The sequence below is a fragment of the Spermophilus citellus genome (genome assembly GCF_964194105.1).
Source record: "Spermophilus citellus genome assembly, chromosome: X".
NCBI classification, from domain to species: domain Eukaryota; kingdom Metazoa; phylum Chordata; class Mammalia; order Rodentia; family Sciuridae; genus Spermophilus; species Spermophilus citellus.
Window position 1 is genome coordinate 134,077,664 of NC_138190.1, and position 17,248 is coordinate 134,094,911.

The 17,248-nt window shown below is 35.9% G+C and overlaps 1 protein-coding gene across 5 annotated transcripts in view; it reads right to left on the reverse strand.

The window, feature by feature from the left end:
* Positions 1–1,646: 1,646 nt before the first annotated feature.
* Positions 1,647–17,248, reverse strand: part of FGF13 (fibroblast growth factor 13) — a 530,503-nt gene continuing 514,901 nt past the window's right edge. For all 5 annotated transcript variants that reach the window (XM_081276623.1, XM_081276619.1, XM_081276620.1 and 2 more), the window contains 2 exons: positions 4,579–4,777; positions 1,647–3,029 (listed from right to left, as the gene is read on the reverse strand). In XM_081276623.1, the coding sequence (XP_081132749.1) occupies positions 2,893–3,029; positions 4,579–4,777 (336 nt within the window). In that variant the 3' untranslated portion in view covers positions 1,647–2,892. The remainder of the gene's footprint in view (positions 3,030–4,578; positions 4,778–17,248) is intronic.

Here is a 17,248-nt window from a genome sequence, read left to right on the forward strand (position 1 = left end):
TGATATTGTAGTGTTTTCCAAAACTATTTGACTACAGAATCTTTTGTCTTTCATCAAGGATATGGTAGGACTAATATTTTCTGCCATGATGTGTGATGTGTGTGACCAAGGGAGGTGTGTGAAAGTGGTGTCATCACTTACAGATAAGTTTCTTTGAGAACTATTTATTGATTTGTTTAAGTACCTCCTTCTTTTAAAAACAACTTGAGGCAGCTTAAAAAGAATACTAGGAACAAAGTATTCTTCAGTATTTTCATTCTTTCCTATTTATGTCAGGTTTCCATGAGACACCAAAGTGCTAACTTGTTAATTACCAGTATGCCTACAGTTTTCCTGAGCAATGAAAGAGCAAAACCAGCAACCTCATAATAGTCAATAAAGAAATCTTAAAGTTCTTGATGGTGTGCTGTTTTATTGGTTGAAAATTATTAAGACTTAATGGGGGAATGGGGAACAAGTGAGAGGCTACTGGTGTTTCTATCATGTGGCAAAGGTTTCTGAGTCCAATATAGGCAGCCTCACTACATACAGGTGTGCTTTAGAGCTAAGACAGGATGACTTTAAATGGAATCTCCAGGTCACTGGGCTAGACTGGGCTGGATTGGGTTGGGAGTTTGTGCTGAATGTACATCTTGGGAATGGGCAGCCCCCTGGCCTTGCAAAACAATGCTGCTTGGGCCACAGTTACTATTTTGTGTATGCCCTGAACACAATTATGTTTTATCTGGTCTACTATTCTTCCCTTCTGTCATGGTTTGGATGTGAGGTGTCTTCGAAAAGCTCACATGTGAGACAACGTGTAAGAAGGTTCAGAGGAGAAAGGACTGGGTTGTGAAAACCTTATCCCAATCATTGATTTAATCCCCTGATAGGGAGGGATTAACTGAGAGGTAACTGAAGTGGTAGGGTGTGGCTGGAGGAGGGGGGAATTGGAGCATGGCTTTGGGTATATATTTTGTATCTGGAGGGTGGAGTCTCTCTCTCTGCTTGTTGATTACCATGATGTGAGCTGCTTCCCTCTGCCCCACTCTTCCACCACTCCTCCTCACCTTGAGCCCCAAGGAATGGAGCCTGTCATCTATGAACTGAGACTTCTGAAACTGTGAGCCTCCAAATAACTTTTCCCCCTCTACAATTGTTTTGGTCAGGTCCTTTAGTCATAGCAGTGAAAAAGCTGACTGAAACACCTTCATATATTGATAATTCCCAAAGAATTCATGGTCAGGCAATGGCAGCTTGTGGGAATGAGGTGAAAGAGATCAACACCAAACAATGTTTTCCTTCAGCTCTCAGAGATGAGAAGAACTTCAGATATTTAGTCCTGTGTATTTCCTCTACAGAGGTGAGAAATGAGAAACAGACAGGGGATATGACACTGTAAATGGTAGAAAGGCTACTAGAGCACAGATCTCTTTTGTGTAATTTGATTGCTGAATGGGAATGAGATTTCCTTGTACCAATCTGAACTCTAAGTAAGTCCAATAAATGTACTTGAAAGATTGAACCTGTTAATATGAATGTCTAGACTGTAGATTATCTGAGGACATTGACTTTATCTACATAATTCAGTGTTTAACTCCCATTTCTAATATAGTTAATGACACCTAATGGATACTCAATAAATATATGTTGAAGGATAATCTTCTTTGAATGAATATAAAGAGTTTATTCGGTGCGTATTTGGGTATACAACAACAAATATTAAACAACTTTTTTTTAACTTTTTGTGCACAGGACAGAAAACTGCCTGTACATGCTATGTTCACTTTTGGAACACAGATTTTAACAATTATTAATGCACAAAATCTTACATATCATGCAACTCTATGCCAAGATTCCAACTTTCTTCCATGCAACAGATATGAAGATCTAAATGGAAACCTAGCTAAGTCTTAAACACTTTTCCAGTAGCAGGTATAATATATGTTGTTTAGGGGTAACCAGTCTTAACATTTCCTTGTACACAATATTCACGTGCCAAATACAATGACAGGAGGACTTGTACATATACAGAGAAGACTTTTCTTATGTTAACAACACAAAAGACAACATCACATTTCCACAGTTCCTGTCTTACACAAGAAGCCACAACAATAGTTTAACATGATACACAAATGGAATTAAGAGAAATCTACACTTAAGGATATTCTTTTTTTAAAGTTATCTTTACTGACCAGGGTTGACAATATAACTTAATTTCTACTCACAAAGTACAGCACAAGAATTTGACCAGAATACTACAAATCTAAATAAAATAATTGGTAAAATCACAAGAACACTGTTACCTTGAGCCTGAGATGCCAATTCAGATTCAACCCTGAATTTGGTTGATTTGGATTAGGTGACACAGAGTCAATAGAACCATTGAATTCAGAAACCATAAAGTTGCGCTATATGAAAGTAAAGAGTACAGTTGAATGAAGCATAGATAGAAAACATTAAGCCAAGAAAACAACACTGTTCACATAATTTTGTTTGCCCCTACAAAACATTTAAGCGGTTAATTTTGTTTTGTTTTGTTTTTGAAGAACAATTGTGGTCTTTTAAATTTTCTGGGTTGGAGAGCAAATTTTGATCAGCGTTAGTGCTGTGAAATATTTTTGGTTGTCATCCCCAACGTATACGTAAGATTGTGAGAAAATTTGGCAGTCCTTCTCCCAGGTTTAGTTCATTGATAATGCTTGGCATTCTTTTGCACAAGCTTTATCTAAATTACGGGGCTTTAGTATGGATGATTAGAAGGTCTAATGGCAGATAGAATAGTGAACTCTGCCTGTTTGTTTGGTAAACGTCACTGACAAATTTGAACTTTTGGGTGAAGGACTGCTAGAAGAATTCAACAGCACCTGGAGGTAAGGTTCTGTTACAGAGCCCTTGTTTTGCCCTCACTGGCTACGTTGATTCATTGTGGCTCATGGATTTGCCTCCGTTCAGCACTCCGGAGACACTTCTGCTCTTGGTTGGGGTCCCACTTCCAGATCGAGAGAACTCCGTGAGATCGTGCAGCGAGGGCTCCTTGTACATGGCCACTGAAATGCACATAAAGATCGTGTAAAAGGCCTTCAAATGAGCACATCAATGTATTGTAGCTTTGAAAATTGCTAAGAGAATAGATGTTAAGTGTTCTCACCACAAAAAAGAATATGCATGCTATGCAAGGCAATAGATATGCTAATTAGCTAAATGTAGTCATTCCACAATGGATATATTTCAAAATATCTTGTCCATGAAAAATATATACATTTTCATTTGTCAATACAGAAATAACTTTAAAAAAAAGGGAAAACAAAACAAAACAAACAAACAAAAAAACTGGGCATATCACTCCACATTGGCCAACTGTTCTTCTGGCCAAACATGAAAAATGCTGGTTTCAAGTCCTCATTACAGAGTGGATGCGATCAGATGAAGCAAAATCTGGTCTTGATGCAGTAGTGTGTCAAGAATTTTAATGCCTAACTTCTATCACTTATGTTTATATATGAGAGGATTGATGAAAAATGCATTTAATAAAGCTCTTAGAAGTTTAAATATGATCTACAGCATACTGTGCAAGCCAAATATTAAAGTTTAAAACATCTTAGAATACCAATTTATATCATACTTAGAATGAAATTCTCCAAGAGTCTATTACCATATTTCTTGGTGCAGTAAATGTAGCAGTTGCTACTGTTGGACTGTAAATAGCAGTACTAGCTTATACTTATAAAACATAACATGCTAGATGTTGTTCTGAATTCTTCACATGAATTATCTCATTTAATCTAGATAAGATTCCTATGTCATAAATACTCTTACTCATACTTTACAGATGAACTTGAGGTACACACTCATAAATAACCTTTTTAAGACCATTAGTTAGTAAAAGTAAAGCCAAGACTTGTACCCAGGAAGTCTGGCTCCAGAAAATGTGTTGTAAAACATAATGATATGCTGATTTCAATGGGGGTGGCATCATTGTGCCCCTACTTTAAATTCTTATTCTAATCCCAGTCTGGAAAACTTCTTTGAAATCTTCTCTTAGATCTGCATTTTCTGTGCCTTCTTTAACATATCTCACTACTTCTAGTATCCCTGTGTTCCATAGCCAATTCCTAACTTTTGCCTTTCCAATATGCTATTAATCTGCTAATAATGACTGGAAAACAAATTTATGAGTGAAAATTCTTGGGACCATATTGTTGGGTCTTAGAAAGGGCCCTCGGGAGATATCTGATAAGTGTTAAGTATGTGCACATTTTTAACATCTATGTTTCTTCATAGTTACCCTTTTGGTATAATTTGGGACTCTTAACTTTCCTGAGTTAGCAATTTAGCTACTTCTACTAGGAGTTACTGATGTAGATGTACAATGGAAAAAATCAGGAGACTGACTAACATTGCCTTAATATTTTTGTGACTTTTTCATTATTGTCCTAATGTTTTGAGTACTATAAAATGTAACTCTATGTATAAATGCCTTAACATAAAAAAAAATTTCTCAAAGTTTTTATCAAACTTTCAAAAGTATAATAAAGTATCGAGTTAAATTAATATTTTTGGTACTATAACCCATAGTTCCTACAGTATCAACTTTACCTTTTAGTGGTTTGGGCAGAAAATGAGCTGCAGGCTTGTTCTTCTTCACATGGTTGCCTTTCATGATCTCTCCTTCTTTGTTCAGACCCAGATACCACCCTCGGCCTGACTGCTGCTGACGGTATATCATCGACGAATAGGTCACATAATAATTTTCAAACACCGATTCTTTGAATTTGCACTCAGGTGTGAAATGTTCCTGCAACAAAAGTAAATAACCAAAATCACAATATTTGTAGCTATGAATTTCATGTAGAATAACTTGAATCACCTTTCGGGGGTTTAGGACATACTTTGTTAAAGCTTGTATGACTGCTGCTCTATTTTAGTAGCATAAACTATTATCATTGGAAACCAATAGACTATATATAACATTTCACATGATGTTTTAGGAAAAGACCTAAGTGAAAGTGCTACTGATCAATGATTAGTTCTCTCTGTAATAGGTAATGGGGAAATGAGAAGTAGCCACGTAAGTATAATATATTGGACAAATAAAAGAGCCAAATTTTGAAATGACCAATATAAAGCTATACTATGGAGCTTTGCTCTGTTCAAGAATAAATATGAGAAAATAAACAGTCAGTATTTGTACTTAATTTTCATGGATTCTCAAGTTATTATACACTATGGTTGTCAGTTGCCTGAGGCAGAAACCTGTGTTACAATGCTGACTGCCTATATTTCTAAAAGGATGCTACAAAAAAGGCTACCTTTTACTTTAAGACAAACTAAATTGATTTTTTAGATTATTGGACCTTGACTTTAAAAAGAAAAAAAAATCCTCCCCCCACCCCATCCTTGCCTTATAGTACATTTACAAGCAAATCAATATAGAAGCAAGGAATTTACAGTAATTCTACAAGCAGACATGAGAGAGCAACCCAGGAGACTCTGAACCCTGTAATGTGATTTTCTGTCACGTACTTGGCCATGTTTTCTTTGGACTGGGCCATACAAAGCCACAGGAACTTATCGGGTATAAAAAAAATAGCCTCTTTTTTAGTGTATGTGTACCCATGTACACATACGTGCATACAATAAATAGCCATTACAAATGACCATTTCTAAGTTGAATAATTGAAAAGCAGATTTTAATCTGTAAGTAATTCAGAGAGTAGCAAAGTGTTCACTGAGAATGGAAGATAATGAGGAAAATGCCAACTGAGCTACCTGTGATATACATACCAATGGAGTGCTATCAGATTTTTGCTAATATTTTATATGATATCAGGAATAACTGTTGATAATACCCCCAAATTTTTTAAACATTGGATTGTAAGCCTCTATCTTTTTTCTAAACATTGCCTCTATAGTCCTTCTTTTTTCATTTTCATATTAGGTATCATTTTTAAAAAATATTTGTTTAGTTGTTGATGGACCTTTATTTTATTCACTTATTTCTATGTGGTGTTGAGAATCGAACCCAGTGCCTCACACTTACTAGGCAAGTGCTTTACCACTGAGCCACAGCCCCAGCCCTAGCCCCATATCATTTTAAGCAATTGTACACTAGTTGAGCAACTACATCTGAAGTACACTTAAGTCACTTCAGCAAACAGGGGCACATTCCTCAGCTTTTCTCTAAAAGTTAAGCACCAAAGCAATTTTCTTTCCTCTTTTTTTTCCTTGGAATTCACAAACCCTATTTCATTCAGTTATCAGTCTTATTCTCCCCCACTGGGCCTCCAGACTGCATGAATTTCAGTATCCTGAAGGGGTGGGACATTGCAGCCTAGGTACGTACTTGACAGATCCTCAGAGGAGTCACACAAATTCAACCTACTCAAGAAGAAAGGTACTTCTAAGGCAGCTGTCACATGGTAGGAACTGAAGAGTTCTATATACAGGCTGTGAAAACTCTTTGTAGGATTTCTTGACATAAGGAAAGCCAAGGTATGTCTACAAAGAAATCTGACTAGAAGTCTCATTTTGTCTAGTGGTGGGGCCAACTGCATAGAACACTGCTGAAATTCGTTGGGAATTAAATAATTTCTAAAAAAAGTTGCCAACCTTGGACAGTGTGGACTGTGCTTTCATAAAGAGTCAGAAAGCATTTAAAAATAAAATTGCTGAAAAAACATATCATCAAGGTGGGAGGTACCATTTAGCCTCATGAACCATGTATAGCTGACCACAGAATGATGAGATGAGATTATAATTGTGTTCTAAGCTAGATCCTCAAAAAGAACTATATTTTAACATCTTGTGTAATAGCAGCATTAATTCATTCATTTCATGCACATTTTCTAATAATCCATGTGTTTAGGTGGTGCTAAAAATTCATAGGTAAATAATATGTCCTGCCAGATGGCTTATTATGAATTTGCAGGAGTCAGGCACGTACCCAAATGACTTACACACAAGATATGCTGCCCTAAGAACAAAAGGGAAGCATCAAATAGGTATTGTATGAGAACAGAGGAAGTCAGAGTTAATTCTGACTGGGGGACCTGGGAGAACTTCACAGAGAAGGTGTCATTTCATTTGAGCCTTGAAGGATGGGTAGGAATTCAATGCAGAAGAAAAGGAACGATACTTGAAGTACTGTGTCACACTTACTCTCCCTACACTTTCCCTAAATTTCCTCTCTTAGTAATTGGAATCATCTATGTTGGTAGTTGCTTACACTAAAAGCTTTACATTCATTTACATACTCTCCAATCCATGATCCGTGACTTTCACTTCCTCATTGCCACTGCTCTAGTTTATGCCTTTGTAATCTCTTTATTGGACTGTTGTAAGAATCTCCTAACTGGCCTTTCCTCTGCTGGCAGATTTGTCTTCCTAAAGCAAAGTTCCCTTCCTCAAGAAATTTTGATGATTTCACCACGCCTATAGTACAAATGACAAACAACTTGGTGTGGCATTTAAAATCCTCCACTATTCAGTCACCACCATGCCTTCCAGCGTCTTCCACCAGAGAACCATATGTGTTTCTCCAGATGCTATTCATTTCCTTTATTTGGAAGGTCATTCCTCTTTTCTCTCTACTGGTTTCCTCTCATCATTCAAGGCCTTGCTCAAATACGAGTAATTTGGAATCATATATAATCTGTCCGAATCAGAGCTGATTACATCTGTACCTGGGCTCCCATAAACTCTATCTATATGACTAGCATGGCTCTGAGACTTAAACAAGTGCATGATTAGCTACAGATGGCGGGGAACTCATCTTATTTCCAAATCTATCTTCTCCCGTCAAAAATGACAGATCCTACTGTCTAGCTCATGGCAGACCAGTTGATTATTAGACCACTCAATTAATGTTAATAGAATTTGAATTTCAGAGAGTCATATTTAAATATTAGAAATTCCAGGACTCCGATGTGTCAACCAGTAAAATGTCTGCAGGGATTTCCTTAATGCCATAGAATAAAATCAGCTGTCTGTAGAAGCAGGCTGTCATTGCACAGGCAGATCCCACATGTGTGATTTAATATCTGTTAAGAATAACATGACACCTACAATATTAGGAGGAAAACTTGGCAATTGTTACAACTATTGGAAAATGGCAAGGAAGGACTCAATGAACTGAATGCTCTGTCACATCCTGGAAATTTCTTAGTCATCCTCACTAAATTTGGACTCAAAAGCTCAGTAGAGAGAGAAAGAGAGAGAGAGAGAGGAAAATGAGGCCAAAAAAAGAATGTTGAAGCAACCAAAGGAGTGTTCTGTTCTCTATGTGTGACACTTGTCATTTCATCCAGTGTGGGAATGAGTAGGCAGAAGAGGTTTGATTTTATCAAATGTGGAAAATGTGAGCATCCCACCCAACACAGAAAGGTCCCCCAAAGGAGACAGAGTGCAACTGTACCTCTTTATATCTTAGCAGTGATCTCTATAAACAATACAAATTCAATTTGACACAAGCCAGAAAGGTCCTATTCAGGGGAGACTAAATAGACATATGCTAGGAACCAACGTACTTTGATTGATTTGGAGATGCTCACTAGCACCCTGAAAGAAAGAACCCTAGTGGTCACATATGAAGGACTGAATGAAGAAAGTAATCACTGTGTTCCAGAATTAATAGGCACTAGATAAATATGTCCTATTAGAATGAATAAGTGAGGGAAATAAAATGTCCCATATTCCATGCATAATCACTAAGAAATTACTTGGCATGAGCAAAAAGGAAAGGTGCTTTATAACTTTTTCTACACAATTTTCTCTTAAAAGTTATTCACTGCCCTTGCATATCTGTATGGGAGAAATAACATCTTCTTATTTCATGGAATAATTGATTTGTCTCTAATATCTTTCCTCTGTATAATTGTCTCTATTCTATTTCCCTTAAACTTCAAGGTTTGCTTTTTTAGTGAATATTGAAACTTTTATCTATGGAATCTAAACCAGCTAGTTATAATGATCATATTTTGAGTAAGAAATGAGGATCTACAGTTAGGGAACGTGGGCCCAGGAGTAAAATATAACACTGCTATTTTGCCAATTTGCTCACACTATTAAAGGGGAACAATTTGCAATCCTGCTATGTCAATAGAACACATCAATAGAACATATTGAGAATTTTTACAGCCACAGATGTTAATGTCAGCTGCTCTTCTATGGCAGATCAGACCTCCACACAGACTATGAGAGTTAAATGAAGAAGGCATTAGCACAATCAGTAATGTGGCCTGTGTGCAAATAACCCCAACAGTCAATGGTGTGTCAGGAACATATTTACCTGAGTATAAAGGGCTATTCTCTATTATAGTCAGAAAAAGTAATAGGGCCCTGGGTTGCCCCAGGCACTGAGAGTAAGATGTGGGGAGCACAGTTATCTTTGGCCTGCTGCAACTGGAGAAAGTCAAAAGCATGGGCTGTGAAGGTGGCTTCCCTGAAGGGAGCCAAGCAAGGGCCATGTCACTCAGCCAGAGGGTGTGTAGCTACACCCTCAGCAACTATAACCCAAAACACGAGAGTCAGAATATATCTGTATATAATTTATATTATCTCAGTCCTTAAATACATCTCCAATATTAAAGGATACTCACCCAGGCTAAATACCTTCCTGATTAAAGTATGTAATTTTGTAAACATAGGCCTTAACAATAGATTTTCATCCTTTTTTCCCCTGGTCTTGTATTTTCAGCTATGACACCACTATTAGGTACCAACATTTCATTTAAATCTGTTTCTCAGCAGGATGGGAAGCTTTGAGAATGGCTGTGTAGACTGTAAATGTTTCCTTTTAACATATTTTTCCCCAGAAGAAATATTTTTTAAATGAGCTGCCCTGATTTTCTTGGATCTAGAGAGAGCAAGAGTCTATTGAAGTGGTCCATACACAAAATGGCAACACTAAGCTCCTAGACAGTAGGGGAAAGCCTGTGATAACAGTATTACACATTAATCACTTTTCACATATGTGTATGCTATGCTAAGTGCACACATCCTGGTACAGATGAATGCTTTTCAAAACACTTTATTTAATGCACATGTAACATTTTTAAGGCAGGCACCACAGAAAATGGAAACCAAAATATTTTATAGATGTATGAGTGAGCATTAACAAACTCTGATAATGAACCTAGAAATACATTATTTCCTGTTTCCAGCAGGTTCTTCATTTTAATTATTCTACATTTCCCTTCAATGCTCCCACTTCCCTCCCTTCCCCTTCTCTCTTCCAATGGCCTTATTGTCCAATTAATTTAAGAATTACTGCCAATAGCAAGGGTCACTCTTCTAATTCTGATCCATGTTCTGATGATGATTAATTTTCTATATTTAAAGTGAGCAGGTTATTTAAGCAGGTTTGACTTATGTGTGTCAATTATTCCCAAGGCTAATGAAAATTATAGGCAGATTAAAATCAGATTTTCAACTCTGTAAAAAAATAAATAAATGGAATTTTAAAACATAGATCAGACCCATGGGGTGACAATGTAGCTACCTATATTCTCTGTATAGGCTTGTCCTCCATCAGTGATCTCAAAATCCAGGACTAATTATTATATTCAAGGCTTTCATGTTCTCTCCCAGGGTGTATTTGATGTGAATGAACTTCATTATCATTGAGTTCAAGGAATGGGAAGGGATAGGTTAGGGAAGAGAGAATCAGTACTTACCCACTACACTGTAGCTAAGCAAAATTGTTAATTCATGATAAAAGTGCATGGTTTATTGACAGATTATGAGATACTTGAGGGCAGCGCATACTATGAAGCATAGCTAATAGTATAAATCCAAAAAAAAGGGTAAAATAAGGCATTACATTTTCCAAATGAATAGAGAAAGCTATTTTAAAGGACAGAGCTTGCCTGCCAGGGCAGAAAGAATAGGTAATAAATGGAGGAAAGTGGCCTAGAGATACATTCAATATTTTTGTTTTAAAGGAAAAGAATGGAGGGAGGGAGGGAGGGAGGAAGAGAAGAAGAAAAGAGAATAATAAAGCATTGTTTTCTAATGCTTAAGCAGCAAACAAGAATAAAGACACTCCTTCATAATCAAGACATAGGCACAAATGTATACTCTTGGTTTTTGGATATGCAAATATTTAAAGTAAATTTTACTCATCTGCTTTTTGTAAAATGTTAAAAAAAAGTCTACCAGTCCTGCTCACCTTATTGGGATTTTGTAAAAGGATCCAATGAAATGATATAGTGAAAGAAACTCTGAAAATTATAAAGCTCCATAAACATGAAATGTAGGATTACTTCTTATAACACAAGCCCAGAAAATCAGGACAAAATAAATAAAATCTCTTTTGTTTGCAATGCTCTTTTTACTATGGAATCAATTTACAAAAAAAAAAGTCTGCCTGTATACATTTTATTAACATGGAAGAATATAAATTATGCCAAAAATTAGAGCTGCACATGAATTACACTTGGTGTTTAGTGTTCTCCTCCAAGCTTGCTTCCCAGAAAACAGTTTTGTCTCATTTCATTTTTCATTTCTGTCTGCAGTAGGCTGAAATGGCTGCAGTGCTTCAAGCCACAACACTAAAGAAATGAGGTGTTTAAAATGGGCTTCATGAAATATCCTGCTGCAAAATGACTTAAAAGGTAAACATAGTAATTAGCAGGCATTTGAGAGTAAGTGCAAATTATAATTAACAATATGCATATGGGGCAATTTTTCCTCATTGTTACAATGGAATTTCTTAGTAGTGTTTTTTATATTCCAAGATATTTCATAGACATTTTAATTTACTTTAAGTTGAGCCCATAAAATATGCCAAAACAGTATTGCTTTATTCTCTCAGTTCTTTATGAACAAAAATAAATAAACTATTGAAGTGCCTGTCACAACCCATGGTCTGTTGAAAACAGAATTAGAGCCCAGATAGCATGATATTTTAGCCCCAGAGGTCATTTAGACCTTTGTAATGGATAGTTTGGGATTTTTATATATTTCTGAAAAATGGGTCCATGTGTTAGATTATCCAGTCTGTCAAATTTTTAAAAGCAATTTCTTTTCATAAACACACTGAAATAAGCTAGAAAACAGAATAAACTAAATTCATAGTGCTTTACAGAGCTAAAAGGGTTATTTTTGTCATGACATAAAATATATGATCCAGAAGCTGGGGTTGTGGCTCAGTGGTAGAGCACCCACCTAGCACATGCAAGGCCCTGGGTTTGATCCTCAGCACCACATAAAAATAAATAAATAAAATAAAGATATATATATATATATATATATATATATATATATATATATATATATATATCTCCAAAGGCCTCATTTAGCTCCAAGCCTGGTCAGCAAGTGCAGTATGAAATGGAAGTAGCTTGCTGATATTTGTAACAAAAATGGATGGCCCACATATCTTCAAGCTGTGTGATTGGCACAAGGCAAGTTAGTCTATCCATACTTTCTAGAAGAATACAGATTGTTTAGGCAATCCAATTAGGTGGCAGAAGAAATACATGATTTTACATGAAATATGTTCCAGAAACTAAAACAAACCAAACCCCAAATTAACAGAAAGAAAGAAAGAAATAATAAAGATTAGAGCAGAAATAAATGAAAGAGACTAAAAAACACAAAAGATTAATGAATTGAAGAGCTAGTTTTTTGAAAAAAAACATGAAACTGATGAACTCTTAGCTATCCTAAAAGAGAAGCCTTTAATCAATAAGATCAGAAATGAATAAGAAGATATTATATTGACAACACAGAAATACAGATAATCATTAGATTTTTATGAATAATTGCATGCCAACAAGCTTAGTAACCTAGAAGAACTGGACAAATTCTGGGATGTATACACCTTATCAAGATTGAATCATGAATAAATAGAAAACCTGAATTGACCAATAATAAGTAAGACTGAATCAGTAATAAAAAGTATCTCATCAAGGAAAAGCTCAGGACCAGATGGCTTCACTGATGAGTTCTATCAAACATTTGTAGATCTAATAACAATCTTCTTAAATCATTCCAAAAAATTGAAGGGGAAAAATTCCTCCAAACACATTCTATGAGGCCAGCATTACCCTAATACCAGAAACAGACAACAAGGACACAACAAGAAAGAAAACTACTATCCAATATGGTTGATGGATACAGATATAAAAATCCTCAACAAAATGTTAACAAACAGAATCCAATACATTAAACAAATGCTCACCATGATCAAATGAAATTCATCCCAGGGATGCAAACATGGTTCAACATATGCAAATCAATAATCTTGATAAACCACAGCAACAGAATGAAGGAAAAAAAACATATGATGATCTCAAAAGATGCAGAAAATTCATTTGATTAAATATAACATCTCGATTTTAAAAACCCTGAAAAAATTAAGCATAGAAGGAGCCTATGTAATAAAATAAAGACCATATATAATAAGCCAACAGCTAACATTATGCTGAACGGGAGAAACTAAAAGCTTTCTAAGATATGGATCAAGACAGGATGCCCACTTTCATCACTTTTGCTCAAAAGAGAATTGGAACTCCTAGCCAAAGCAATAAGGCGAGAGAAAGAAATAAAGCTCATCCAAATTGGAAATGAAGAAACAAAACCACCACTTTTGCAGATAATACGATTCTACAGATAGAATATTCCAAAGATTCTACAAAAAACGGTAGACTAATAAATGAATGCAGCAATCTTGTAAGATATAAAATCAACATACAGGAGTCAGTAGCATTACTGTTCACTAATAGTGAATTATATGAAAAAGAATTCAATGTCCCCTAAAATGATCTATACATTTATGTAAACTCTATCAAAATGCCAATGGTATTCTGAATAGAGAGCCTAGAAGTAAACACAGCCATCGATGGCAAATTTATTTTTGACAAAGGGTCTAAGAACGTACATTGAAAAAGGCCATCCTTTTCAATAAATAGTGCTGGGAAAATTGGATATTCATATAGAAGAAAGAAACTATACTTCTTTACCAGTAACAAAAATCAACTCAAATTGATTAAATAATTAAATAAAAGACCTGAACTTATGAAACCACTAGAAGAAAACATAATGGAAATGTTTAGGAGATGGGAATGACCAAGGATTTTTTTATAAGACCCCAAAAGCAAAGAAAATAAAAGCAAAAATAGAAAAATGGGATTCCATCAAACTAAAGTTTCTGCACAACAAAGAAAGCAATCATCATAATGAAGAAACAGCCTACAGAGTAGGAAAAATATTTGCAAACTGTATATCTGACAAGGAAGTGATATCCAGAATATGTAAGGAGCTCCAAAAACTCAATAGCAAAAACCAAGTAACCAATTTCTAAATGGGCAATAGACATGAATAGCTATTTCTAAAAAGAAGACATATAAATAAATGGCCAAATGGTATATGAAAAAGGCTTGACATTATTAATCATCAAGAAAATGCAAACCCAAACCACAATGAAATATCACCTCACTTTAGTAAGAATGGCTTCTATTGAAAAGACAAAAAACAACAAGTACTTGTGAGGAGGTAGAGAAAAGGCAAATCTTGCACACTGTGTTAGCAATGTAAATTAATAGAGCCACTATGGAAAACAGTAAGGAAATTCCTCAAAAAAATAAAAATAAAAATTGATCTACTATATGACCCAGCAATCCCACTACTGGGTATGTACCCAAAGAAAATAAAATCAGCATGTCAAAGAGAGGTCTGCCCTCCCACTTTGATTGCAGCAATATTCATATTAACCAGTAAATGGGAATAATCTTAGTGTCCATCAAATGATGAATGGATAAAGACAATTTGGCACATATACACAAAGAAAGACCATTTTGCCATAAACCATGAAACCCTGCCACTTGCAACAACATGGATGGAAGTGCAGATCACTACGTTAAGTGAAATAAGCTAAGCACAAAAAGACAAGTGTCATATTATCTCACTCGTGTGGAATGTTAAAAACATAGACCTCATAGAAGTTGAGAGTGGTATGGTGGCTACTAGAAGGGAATGGCTACTAGTGGAATTGTGGGCAAAGCAGAAGGCAGGGGGAGTGATGAAACATTGATCAACGGGCACTAAATTACAATGACATAGGAGAAAGAAATTCTGGTGTGCTATTTTACAGTAGGGTGATTAAAGATAGGAACAAACTACACATTTCAAAAAGCTAGAAGAAAGGGTTCTTAATGTTTTCTCCATAAAATTGATGCTTGAAGAGATAGATAATGTTTAACCTGATTTAAACATTACATAATGTGTACTTGAATTGAAACATTATTTAGTACTCCACTAATATGTGTGATTTTAATATTTTATGTATATGTTAAAGAAAGAACTATGTTCCAGGGAGACTGTGTAAGCATCAAGTTATTTTTTAAAAACACAGTGCAACTTACTGTTTATGAGAATTAGCAGAAAAAAGTATTTTTTTCTAAATAAAGAATACTTCTATAAGGGGAATAATTTTCTAAAACTTTTTTGCTTATTGTATGTATTAGCTCTGCATATTGGCATTTTTAATGGCAGAGCTGACCTACATGATTTGGAAGGTAGATCACATATCAGAAAAATTTTCTCAAAATAATCTTTTTAGCTAGTTCCTAGAGTTAATTACCCTGGTGCTTTCTAATTTGTGGCAGTACTGTTCTCTGTAAAAACTTCAGAGTGTGATCTAAATCTATCTGCAAGAAAATGAGATCTGAAGTACTTTGAGGCAGCAGAAGAACAAGCTTAGTAGGTTGTATCTTTTCAAATAGCTGATGCTGGCACCTGACTGAAAACTGAAAGCCTAGGAACTCTGGAAAATTTTTCCCAGAGATCTGACCAAGTGTCAGGCAAAGGAGAAAGCTTGTTTTCCTCCTACAGCAATTGAAAAGTTCTGGCACGACAGGTAACCAATTAAGAAATAAAATCATACCAACATAGGTACAGAGGATGCTTTGATACTTGAGGAAACTTTGAGTTTCATAATTGGATAGAGGTTATATTAAACTTGATAGGGTCTGTCTCTGTAGAAGTATATCACTTACACAAACTAGGAGTCTACCTTTTCAAAGAGTTCCAGAGGAGACTTCTCTCTTTTGTACAGGTAGAAAAGCAATGCTGAATGAGAGACTGGTAGCTCCAATGGAAATCAGTAATGCATGCTTCCACTGCAAAGTAGAAAACCTGGTATCACAGGACAAGGGGCAAAGGCCTCATGTATACACTGAGGATGAGAAGAGTGTCACAGAGGACTATTGGACTGCTATATTGCATGATCTCTGCATATTACTTCTGAGGACAGGAATCTTTCTTATAAAGGGAGTGCATTTCCATAGTCAACTGCCCCTTGAAAGGAGCTATATGAGAGGATGCTAGGCTGTCACTTTCCAGGAGTCTGAATGGAGGAAGTCAATTGATTAATTTAAGATCCTCGATGGAATAATTTATTCTCAACTACCACTTACTGAATGCCTACTGCATGCTGGGCACTCTGGCAGACCCCTTTGTGCATATAATGATCTGATTTAATCTTGACAGCACCTCTCTGTAATCAATTCAGCATGGATCTACATCCTTTGGTCTGAGAGAGAAATTCCCCCACCTCATAGGTAGAAAGAAAAAAAAAAACCAGAGGAAAGAAACCCTTAACAAGTCCTTTATTTATAAATTCAATTGCAAGTTCACCTTTTCACCCAGTTACCAGTAACTGTGTAGACAATAGCTTCAATGTCAACTGCTTTCTAAATGTATGATTCCAACATGAAGGTTCAGCCCTTCCTCTCATTTGTGTGCCCTGCCCCTCGAACCATTGAAGAGATCTGTTTGAATCTGTACTCTACCTCTTTCCAGCTTTTTGAAACCAGGCAATTTACATTGTGCTCTGATCCTGCCTCTGAAATATGGGAAGTAGTATCATATGCCTCAGAGGGAGGATTGGAGAGGCATGGGAAGTGATTAACGTGTGTGTCAATGTTCAGTGACCACTGGATCCTTTGCCCTGCCTTTCTGTTTGTGATATATGAGAATAATATAGTTTCCCTTCCACCTCTCCCCACCTTGGAACTGCTATAAAAATTAGTAGCTGTCAATGAAGATCCATGAAGTAGAGGACCACCTTTCCATTTCTGTGAAGGGTTAATGTTACAGATTAATTGTACCTGTGAGAATTACTTTCAGTTGCAATTCCTTTTCAAGGGTAACAATACATAAGCTTTCAATTTGGACCTAAAATATCCTAAGATTCTAAAACTAGAATTACTATAATGTGTATCAGTGAGCCCACATGATATTAAAGGGATCTCTGAGATAATCC